The 12230-nt window shown below is 37.0% G+C and overlaps 1 protein-coding gene across 4 annotated transcripts in view; it reads left to right on the top strand.

Moving 5' to 3' along the window:
* The first annotated feature begins 281 nt into the window (after window positions 1-281).
* The window catches only part of LOC107559333 (proto-oncogene tyrosine-protein kinase receptor Ret), a 24402-nt gene continuing 12453 nt past the window's right edge, over window positions 282-12230 (top strand). For all 4 annotated transcript variants that reach the window (XM_016243115.1, XM_016243113.1, XM_016243112.1 and 1 more), the window contains exon 1: window positions 282-520. In XM_016243115.1, coding sequence (XP_016098601.1) covers window positions 451-520 — 70 coding nt within the window. In that variant the 5' untranslated portion in view covers window positions 282-450. The remainder of the gene's footprint in view (window positions 521-12230) is intronic.

The following is a 12230-nucleotide window of genomic DNA, read 5'->3' as shown; positions in this document are numbered from 1 at the left end:
TTTATAAAAACTATCAATAATTAATAATATAATGCATAGCATAACTGACCAACTGACAAACGATAACATAAAACCATAGTCATATTGTCCTTTTCTAACTTACGAATATTTGCATGCCCCCAAAATGTAGTTTTATTTCATTAGGAACTCTTTGGCTCATTGGACAGCCGCTGATGTGATTCAGGACAGAAACACACATCTGAGGAAATTGGCTGGATGTGATGTGAACCTCCCCCTGCTGCGCTTTGTTTGTGTGTGTGTGTGTGTGTGTGTGTGTGCGCGCGCGCTGACTGTCCAGCAGCTCGCGCTGCAGTCACCCGTTAATGGGACATTCACGTTAAGGACTTTTGTGGCTCCTTCGCGCGAATCGTAAACACTAAAGTTCTGTTTTTTTAGGAATCAAAATACTTTTGCCTGTTCATTGATAAATTACACTTATGATTGACAAGTATGGGAACTACGCGTGGAATCGTTTGGGGAGACATCGCGCTGCTCCTGCTTCTCCTTCTCCTGTCTGAAGGTAAGGATTTACTCCATAACAATCTGATGTCACCCCGCGCCTCCTGTACGCTATTTAGCCCTCTTTGTGCGGGGTAAATAACAGTGGTGAGAGCTAGAAATGGTGAATTACTGTTCAGAGGCAGTAGCTACTTGAGCATTACACTTGTCGTATTTTAGAATTGTCGCCTCTGTGCATCCTTCAGTGACAACACAGGGGCTGTCTCAAAAGCTAGAGAGCTGCCTACCTAGCCTGCGTTTTGAGCGAACCTTACGTTCCTCAGAGACATTTTTATTCCCTTGTTCTTTAGAACGCCTTCTACATCCAAGAATCCACAGATCGTAAGAACCTGTAATGTGACATGAATTTTTTAAAATCTCAAATTAACCCTAAATAGTTTAAATTGTTCTTTGGGTTAAAATGGTTAAGAGGGTTATTTGCTGACCCTAGGATCCTGAAAGTAGGTTGTTCACTAGGTTTTGAGACAAAACCATGGTCCAAGCAGTGGCATCATAACCAGCGGAGGTGCTTTTGGCAGAAATGCTTGGCAGGTAGGCATTCCTGTGCTAAAACAAATAAAAAGATCTAGAAAACTTGAAACACAGTAAGCTACTCTCTAAAAAAATGCTGGGTTGTTTTAACCCAACTTTGGGTCAAATATGGACTAACCCAACTTTTGGGTTAAAAATGTAATGTAAAAATGTAACCCAACAGTTGGGTTAGTCCATATTTGACCCAAAGTTGGGTTAAAACAACCAAGCATTTTTTAGAGTGTATGCAGAGCCGTTGAATATTGTTCTCGCATTTGTTTAGAAGTTGTTGATTCATGGAAATAATTGTATTTGTTTTATTTGTTGAGATGTCTAATATTATTCTGATTATTGCTGAAAAGTGTATTATTATTATTATTATTAGGAAGAGTATTATATAAAACCAGCAAGGATATGTAACTTTTGCTTTCTGTAGGCCTATTTAATTCGAGTAATGAAGAGCAAAGTACTGTATTTCACAGTTTTTGTCACAGTTTGTCACATCCCCATTCAAAGTCCACTGAATACTACTGGAGAAATTTAACAGATAGTTTCGTAGAGGCAATCTGGTACTGAAGCCAAAATATGTACAACTCTAATGTGCCACAAGGTTCATGCAAGCAATACGCATGTCCCGTACGTCATTATATCATAATCCCATTTAAAACCCCTCTGCCCAACTGTACTAACACACCTCTCTCAAAATAACTGGAGTTAACTAGAGTCGAACTCGTTCCTGAATAGATCTTAAATCTCAGTGTGTGGCCAGTTGCATTAAAAAGGAATGGTCACATCGCAACAGCTTCAATACAGACAAAAGTGGAACATAGCAGAGGTTTCACAGCTATTCTGGCCATTCGGAAGACATTTGGCAGTGTGTGAATGCAAAAGTGTTGCATTTGTCTTCGCTCAATAGTGGTTCCTGAATGGTGTTGATGGTGGTGAGGTTATTTAATGACTGAATGAACATTACTTAAAGAGTCAAAAGTGACAAAACAACCAAAGATGCATTCTGATGTTAACTGAATCTCTCGGTCTAAATGATGACGGGAAATTGCATTTTAATGGTGTTGTTGACTCATCAAGTATATCTGTCCAATAACCTACCAGGAATTGTGCAATCGGAATGCAAAATTTCTTGAAATACAAGTAAAATCAGCAATGATAAGGTCTGTTGGAAGCAGTTTATTGTTATTTTTTTTCAAATGAGGCATGTGCATTTTGTCATGCAAGTTTTTGATATGATATTATAGATAATACATAATGCATCGTGTGGCAAGATCATATTGAAGAGAATTGCAATGCTTATTAAATAACTTATAATTAAGTTATAATTAAAAAATTATAAACTAACTATATAAAACTTGTTAGTTTGCAGAAACAACCATGTTTTTAATGTGAGCTGATATTCTTGTTAATCTTTTTTACTTAGTAATTAGCATTATTCATAATTTTCTGAGAGGTGTTGACTTTAGAATTGACCTTAAATAAACATTTAAATGAATATTGCCTTGATAATCACCAGGTGGTAAAGAACAATATGATTAGGTTTCATCCTACTGAACGGCTCCTGTTTTAACCTTTGTTAGAGATGATGTGGAAGCACCTTGATTCTTTGCCGTGAGGAAAACAAAAGCCTGGTGCCGAGAGGTGGTCAGAGGGCAGGTGTGCAGCAGGTGTGCTTAGCTCTGGGCAAACACAATTTGTTTGTCTTCCGAAAGGAAAATACTGCCAGTAAAATAATAGAGTACACAGCTCTGATAACAGATGAGGCTTAAAACCCCTCATTAAAGACACAGTATGGTTAGCAGCGCCTCTCGCAAAATGGATCTCATCTATTTTATGACAAGCCATCCCATGAAAATGGATGATGACAAAAGCAATAGGTTTTGTCCATGCTGGGGATACATGTAATCATGTATCTCTGTCTGGTGTCACCACACTTGTTTTGATGGTTTGACAGTTTGTTTGGCAGAGTTAAGCAGTTGTTTGTCCTTGAATATAGTGTAAAGCGCAAGAGCTCATGTTTGCTGTTGATCAGACTCTCTTGGCATAAATTTCCTATCAACCTTTCAAAATAAAAGTTCCAAAAGGGGCTTGTTGCATGTTGTCATAGAAGCATAATTTTTGTTTCCCCAAAGAACTTTTCACTGAACATTTTTTTTCTTAATGTGAAAACGTTAAAAAAAAATCCAAAGAACCTTTTTCCACTATAAATAACCTTTTACGCAATTGAAATATTCCATGGATGTTAAAGGTTCTTTATGGAGCCATGCATTTGAACAAAGAACCTTTATTTTTAAGAGTGTATGAAAAACAGAAACTTTACCAGTCATCAAAAATAAGGTAGCAAAAGAGATCAATTAACCATTTTTTGTCAATATCACCTGTGCATACTGTTTATTTTCAGCAGTGAGTGCTGTATGTGTAATTACAGAAATAAAAAATGTTTGAAAGTAACGAATGACTAATAAGGTGATGAGCTTCTGTGCAACTGATAATCAAATATATCCCTTGACCTCTAAAGTCACACAGCTGTCCATAGCTTTCCATCACACTAGTTGTTTGCATAAAATAAGTCCAGACCCCATGTCACGTATTGTGTGAGGCATTGATTTGTGGATACACAGCTTTGACCCTGTTATTTTATCTGTCGGAGTGCCATGGCTTCTGACCTTTAAACCCAAGAGGTATTTCCTCATGATCAGGCCACAGGAGATTGGCCATCCAATGGGAAGTAACATTAGGGAATCAAGTTCAGACCACCTCACAATCCTTCCCCACCCCAGCCCGTCCTGCATCAGCACAATTTTATGAATAAATGCCAGTTGATACATTACAATGTTTTTTGGACCTTATTGCATTAAGTGATTTAGTTTAGTTTGTTTTGAGCAGTGTATATAAATCCTGCCATTTTCCCCATCGTCATCTCTATTTTCACTATGATTGGAAAAACAGATTTGATGTCGGTAGTTACTTTTCTTATTCTCTATGTAGATTGTTCATACCCTAAAGAAAAGGAGAAAATCTATAGGCCAAATCTTTCATTTAAATCTTCAATGAAGCTCAATGACCTACGATTTTCAAATTTGAGCTACATTTAGCATATTACTTAAGGTTGTAAAGGTGTTTAATATAAACCATAAGTAAGATGTATTGTATTGTACACATTATATTGATACATTAAAAATTAAAAAACAAAAAATCTAATCTAATGTAAATTAAGTGATTTTATTCAAGTCAAAAATATTATTTATCACTGAATCCTTCTAAATGCATTAGGACACACCAACAAAAGTAAACCAAAGGGTTAGTTCAGGTAAAAATAGCGCCAATAGTGTTGTTTCAGTGCACTGGTGCCATTTCTTGTTTCAGTGTCGTAATAAAGGCTGTTGTCCTCATGATGATCCATTGTGCGTGGACATTAATGAATCTACCAGAAACCACATTTGGACTAATTGCACAGCTTTTGTACCTATTGGAGTCGTAGCCCAGATCCCTCAGTTAGTTATGGGTCACATTTCTACCCCGTACATCAGTGGAATCTAATTTGCTTTGCAGGACAAGAAGACATTGATTGAAATTGTGTCCCAAGGGCATTTGGGGCTCTCGATTTCTACATGGGTCTTTACGTGTTATTTTTTTGTGGTCATTGATGCATGGTGTGTTGGACTGATCATTTACAACAATGAGCAACCAACACAATGGCTTAATTAGGACCTAACTGTCCTCGTTTGGTCTTGTGTGTGTTTGGAGGGGGAAGGGTGCTGAATTGTGAATGGCTGTCATTTTGAGATTCATTCATTACCTGGAAATGTGTCAGTGGAGTCTGAACTACACTGAGACTTTTAAAAATTCAGATGCAGCCCAGCTGTCTTAACCGTGGCTTGTGTACTCCACAAATACCAGCTTCATCACTGTGTCTGTCACGTGACTTTGTTCCCCTTTCGGGCTCTGTCTTTACATTTATTTTGAAAGATGAAGCTCTCGATTATGGCAAGGGGCGTTACATTTCCGACGAGTGCTTGCGGTATTCGGTCAATCACAATGCACTGGGTCAGCTGGCCAATCAGAGCAGACTGCGCTTGTTGGAAGGAGGGACTTTGTAGAAAACGAAGCGTATGAGAGAGGCGGGGCATAGAGGACCTACAATAATGTACAGTATTTGAAAAATAATGTGTTTTTTGAACATTAAAGCATGTCAACATATTCTGTTACACCAAATATACAAAATAATGATTTTTAAAAAAGCATCATATGACCCCTTTAATACTGGAATCCTTTTCACTGAAACATTGGTAATTTGCTTATTTATACCTGCTCTAATCTTTAAATTCAGTTTTGTTGGTGTAATCAAATATATTAGTGAAGTCAGTTCATTCTGACTTGAATGAAAACACTTTCAGGATATTTTCTTATTTTCAGGATGTGGTTGGTTTTACATTGCACTTTTAAAATGCAAGACAGCATTTAGGAAATGCCAGCTCTTGATAACCTAACAGCTCAAACTCAATAGTCCATGTAAATTCACCCACTGGCCCATTTCAACCACGCACTGTGAATTTTAAGACTCAGCAGGTAAAAGTCATAAAAATTGTGAGTATGTGTTTGAAGCAGTGGAGGGGAACACTGAGGAACATCCTGAGTAATGAATCACACTGGAGGTTATTTCAGAATATATATATAAAAAAAAAAGAAGATTAGAAAAAAGGGCTCCGGGTTTTGTTTCTGTGTTTAGTCTAATGTTGATTCTTGTTTTGTCTCTGTCTCTGGCTTATATTATAACATTAAGAGAATAATGTTGGTAATTGCTTATTGTAATGATACCATCCAAGAGAACATGTTGTTCAAAGGTCCCTCATTTATGAGCTCTAATGTCCCATCCAATCCCAAAAGAGATTATAAAGTAAATACAAACATACTGCCTTATCCCACAGGAGATGTGAAATTAGATTACTTAATGACAAACGTCCATTCTGTGCTTACGGTGATGGGATGCTGAATTACATTTCTGACATTGCATTTCTGATGATGATCGATAATGTTGTTGTTTGATAACAGCTTTAGATGTACACTTTAGATATGTTTAATTGTACTCTTTTCTGATTCTGTTATAGAAATCTACCATGTTGCATTTGGCTAATACAGTCATTTGTACTAACTGTACGATTCTTGTCTTTTTTAAATCACTGCTATCTTAAACCTTCTCAGTGTCGCATACTGAAGAAAAGGGACCCGTGCACATTAGAGTGAGGGGAATTTAACCATAGTAATCAATAATAATAGTCCCGTATTGAATTATAGCGTAATTGGCAGCCTTTTAGTTAATTAAATCGTTGTGGTCACAGAGTAATGATTCTCATTACTATATTATAGAGATGGAGTCTTAATAATTTTGCTTAGAAATTAAGTATGTTTACTTTGATTAGTCCTCTTACACTACATCCATAGTGATCATGAAATAATCTGCTTGGAATAATCAGCATAATTTTTATACTTATTTAATTATTATTTTTTTATTATTATTTATTAGACACATTGAAATGAATTATAATGTGAAAATGATTTATTATTGTTATTGGAAATAATAATAATAATTGTTGTTATTATTATTATTATTATTATTATTTGGTTATCGACTGAATGTGCTCGGCTGTTGATTAATATTGCTATTGATTGGCCTGCTACTTCTCAATTTGGTCATCACTGGGGACAGATGCTCTGCACATTGACCTTGGCCGAAAGGGCAGGGGCCAAGAAACCGACATCAGCATGCTTAATGATGATCCCAACAAATAGAATTTCTGATTGTCAGCCTGAAATCATTATCAAGATTACACTACAGTGATATTTACAGCAGTTGTAGCTGCAGACATGAAGCTAGATGGGAATGCTAGTGATTACAACAAACACATCCCTGTGTTTACATACAGCATGTCATGAATGGAGCCCTTTGAGGAATAAGTGGATTATGGAAAGTGGATTGCTCTGACTGCTAGCTTGTTTCCGCGTTTTGACGAGCTCAAGGAAATGGCAAGAAAGACCTATGCACTCTTCCAGCTCCCATGATCTCATAGATGGTACATTTCTGTGGCGGTGTGCATGTTGAGCTAATTGAGTTCCTGTCTTTGAGCAGTCCGGTCCAGAGGTCGTCTATCCATTAACCTTGCTTGAAAACATGCAGGCCCTACCATCATAGAGACGCTAATTCAGGTCATCGTATATGTCTGTTTGATTTTAAATGAATGCTCTGCAATGACTGCGGATTTATTTATATTCAGAACTGATTGGTCTCTTGCCATTTGATTAGATTGTTGCATCATCAGAAATGTTTCAAGTAGCAGACTCAAGAGTCACTCTAGGTTAAGATGAAGAGAGCTGGCACACCTTCTTTTGAAACATAACAACAGTGAACAAATCGCTGATGGAAATGATGTGCAGATGTTTCATATAATGTATAATTCAAAATTAATATGACACGGGATTTCACTTGTTAAGCTTTTCCTGTCTCGTTTGTGCGTATGTGCACGTTAGGTTCAAAGTCAATTCGCCTGTGAGCTGAAATCAATATGTCAGATTGCATCGTAGTGTTTACAACCATGATCCATGATGTGGCTGTGAGACGTCAGAGCAGTGAGCCCAATCTGATCAAGTGATCGCATAATGCTCGTCCACGTGCCACATCCTGTTATACTTGACTCACTGAATACCTCATGTCAATCTTGTGATGTCACAGAATCATTCCTGCTTTGTACTGCTTTTGATTCTGTGAGTTAATTAGCTTGATATAAACTGCTTTCTGTTGGCTTCCGGCCTGGAAATAAATTGAATTTGGAATGATTCAAATCAGTTGGATAGCTGTAGTTTGCAGCTGCAACACCACAAAAGTTTACAAGTCAAATGTCTTGAAGTTTGCTTAAGATTATTTGTTACCTTGGCTAGGACCATCAAAACACTGATTATTGAGCTTAATAAAAGGTTTTCGAAAAGTGTAAACATTTGAAAGTAAATGGTTTTCTTTAAATGCTTAAAGGCACAATATGTAATTTTTCGCCACTAGAGGGCGCGTATTCAAAATAAACAAACAAACAAAGGCGTAGTTTGATGACGCAGTGACTGAGTGTGGCGGGGGCGGGGCATAGAGGAGAAACAATAATGTACAGTATGTGGAAAATGTGTTTTTTTTTACTTTAAACCGCATAAACACATTTCATTACACCAAATACACAAAATAGTGTTCTTTTTAGCAGCATCATATGACCTCTTTAATAAAAAAAATCTTACATATTGTGCCTTTAATGTGAAATGAATGTATACATATGTACACATGCTTTGAACCACTGACATAGATCAACGTATTTTAACTTGTCCTCGTGAACAGTGCTTGCTTTGTTTTTCTTTCAATTTAATCACACACCATTTACGTGAATAATTAAAGAGAGAAACTGATCGATAAATTGAAACTGCACTTGTCAGTGTTGTTAGAGCAATTTATTCATACCTGTTGGATCCTTGTCTACGTTTGATCATTAATCACTGCAAACATTTGGTTTTGGCCAACACTTCTCTATCTTCTATATGATAACTTGTATGGCCCAGAGTTTTATTGCAAGTTGAATCCACTTTTGTTAGAAAATGTATAATAATGTCAACTCTTGGCTCTCCAATTAATTAATGTCAAAAATCATAGTACTTACTTATGGCTTATTCATCACACAGGAAATGCCGGGCAAAGATGAAAACATTGCATTGTGGGATACAGTGTTCCAGTGTGCGTTGTTGTATATAGCACATGTTTAAAAGTTATTCCATGCATACAGAAAATATGCCTACTGTGAAGTCTGTGTGTATGTACTGTGTATACACTGTGGTATATAGACATATTGGATAAGTGATCGCCCTTGTCTATATGCTTCTATAATTTGTGAGGTTTCCAGATGTAAAAAGCTATCAGTTACAAATTACAATCCCTGAATTCTACAGTGGAACAACAAGGCAACGGTTTTTACTTGTGTTACAATGTTCTTAGTCTGGGAATCTTTGTCCCAGGAGGACCACACAACTACTTCAATTTCATGTGTTTATTTAAGTACAAATGAAAGTAAATGCTATCAGTGCTGCTCTGAATCTCAGAGTGGTATAGTGCTGCTAAGCGCTCCACCTGATACACTGACACAGGATGATGAATGAGTGTCACATCAAATCCAGTGGCTTGTTCAACACAGTATCTGCATCAGCTAAGATTAATGCTGCCATCCCTCAGCTCTCCTGCGGCTACGGTTTATGAACCAAGCACACAAGCCTTACTTTGTGCTTACGACTTTCACTGAAAGATGCACCTGAAATACAACATGGATTTTACCTCACACAGCTCAGACAGCTTCTTTTAAGGCAATGAATTTTCAAGTATTCTTCGGGTTCAGGGCCTGGTTTTATCACATCGTAGTCATTTTTTAGATACATTTTTGATGCATCATATTTAAAAAAAACAACAAATTTAAATGGCCTGTTGACTTTTCATACATATTTTGTACTTAAACAGGAAGATAAAGTGGGAAATATCAAAGGGATTGCACTTTTTTTTTTAGCCTATTGGAGAAAATAAGCTCTGTGACCAACAAATGATTCCCAGTGATTCCCTTGTTAGCAACCACCATTTTAAAGACAAGTTTAAAGGGGTCATATGATGCTGCTAAAAAGAACATTATTTGGTGTATTTGGTGTAATGAAATGTGTTTATGTGGTTTAAAGTAAAAACCACATACTGTACATTATTGTTTCTCCTCTAAGCCCCGCCTTTTTAAAACGCGTCGATTTTTACAAAGCTCATCGTTCTGAAAAGCGAGGTGTGCTGTGATTGGCCAGCTATCCAGTGTGTTGTGATTGGCCGAATACCTCAAGCGTGTGACGGAAATGTTACCCCTCACATACTGTTGATGCCGGAGCAACGAGACAAAAACATTAAAACCCATTACAAACGAGGCATTTGTTGCATCCAGTGGGCACATAATTACTGATTATAATGACTTATACTGTCTTTTTACGCATTGCATTGCATCGTGCCGCATAAACATAAAACCCTGTCTGCATCTTCCTACATAGTGAGGTAGATATGTGGGGGCGTGTTTGAACGAGCCGTTTTAGGTAGGCGTGGCTGACTCTTAACTTTTATAAAGAATATCTCTTTGGATTTGAGACTTTAGTCTTTGCAAATTTACAGATCTTTATGCACCAAGAGCTTTTAACACTCCTAAGAGAAATGAAAAAATGAAATCACATCATATGACCCCTTTAAGCTTTAAAAAAAAAAACACAAGGGTGTATTACTTATGTATTTCATGTCATGGAATAAAACATGATAATATGAGCTTGTTGTAACCACACACACTATTTCAGCCATTTAACAAAAAAAAACACACAAAAAAACATAAAAATAGGGTGACCATACGTGCCATTTTCCCAGGACGCGTCCTGGCCAGAATTTCTATATTGCCTAAAATATCTAGGTTTTGGCTTTGTTTGCGTGTGCAGACAGATCGGTGTATGACATCAAAATACCTCGAGAGCATTTTGAAAGCATAAGGAACCGTCTGTATGGTATTTTGATGTCATACACCGATCTGTCTGCACACGCAAACAAAGCCAAAACCTAGATATTTTAGGCAATATAGAAATTCTGGCCAGGACGCGTCCTGGGAAAATGGTACGTATGGTCACCCTAATTAAAATAAAAATAAAACTGACAGAACGCTGGAACCGAAAGTGCTAATATGGCAGGGTTTTGGTCTACAAAACTACTTCATCCCTCAGCACTCTATATTGCTTTTGTTATTCACAGGCAGGTGATATTAGGGGGAGGGGCATTTCCGTTCTACAAAGCATTTGACTGGATAAAAGTTTTAGTTTGTGAGATGAGTCATCATCATCAAGCGTGTATCTGTATCTGCTAAGCTTTTTGTCACCTTTTAGCAGTACGCTAGCATATTGATGGCTTCAAAGCTATCCACTACAAACCACAAAAGTTTCATTTTGAATTCATGAGGTCTTCAAAGAATGCTTTATGTCTGCAAATGTGACCGGCGATCCCATAAATAAAGGAACACAAACCAGTTCTGTGTTGTCTTTGTGTCTTGACAAGGCATTTAATAAAAAGGGTTGTAGTGTTCCTGACTGCGTCTCCATCCTTCAGGAAGGTTGGCCACATTGTATCCATCAATCCGGCCTCCTGTCATCCCAGCACAGCTAAATTAAATCAATGTCTGAAACCAGAGACAAGGCTTCAACTGCAGCAACAGAAATAGAAAATCTAGTTTTGCTGTCTGCTAATGATATTAGTACGTTCCTAAGTGGCCGCCCACCGTCGTCGGACAGGAACACAGGAGAGATATAATTACAGCCTGAACACTTGCATCTCCATTTACTGGTAAAACACGTGGGGATCTTACAGTGTTTTATAGATTACCCTCCCCACCTCCATCCACACTCGTCCTGCAGGTAATGATTCATTTTTAGGTAGTATTATGTTATCCACTGTAATTAAACTTCCCAAGGTGAAACCAAGGAGAATCGGAGACCGCATCATATTGACCACGTGAGAAATTCATTAAAAGACCAATGTCAATGTCATATGAGATGCTGTTTCATTTTTCGATGACAGAGGAGTGAGGGCTATTTCAACAGAAAAGCGGATGTGTTTAATGAGTTCATTGTGTAACCTGGCTAGGGATGCAACGATTATAGATTTTGTTGGTACGATTATTGTCTGAGGAATAATCACGGTTTTACGATTATGATGATTATTATGCATTTATTAATTTCCCAACATTACTAATGTATAAAATCACATGTACACTCTTTAGATATTAAAGTGTTATTTATTGCTGGCTTTTGAAACAGAAATAACACAGTAACCAACAATACTGTAAAAAATAATAATAAAAAAGACAAACAAAATCCATCTCTCCCATTGGAATTAAAAAAAAAAGGTGACCTCTGCTCTGTAAACATCCATGACAGTATTTCTCTTTTGAAAATAACAAATGGAAATAGATCGCAGAAATATTTAATGTTTTCAGTTTGTACATTCTTTACATTGCTTTTGGACCTGGGGTAGAGACTTTAAAAACATGGTGAAAAAAAATTTGTGTTGGTTTTTACTTATGAATAATACTACAACAGGGATAGTAAATAACAAAGTTAAT

This window comes from Sinocyclocheilus grahami, unplaced genomic scaffold (genome assembly GCF_001515645.1).
Source record: "Sinocyclocheilus grahami isolate Dianchi unplaced genomic scaffold, SAMN03320097.WGS_v1.1 scaffold681.1, whole genome shotgun sequence".
Taxonomy (NCBI): Eukaryota; Metazoa; Chordata; class Actinopteri; order Cypriniformes; family Cyprinidae; genus Sinocyclocheilus; species Sinocyclocheilus grahami.
This window is presented reverse-complemented; position numbering and strand designations above follow the sequence as displayed.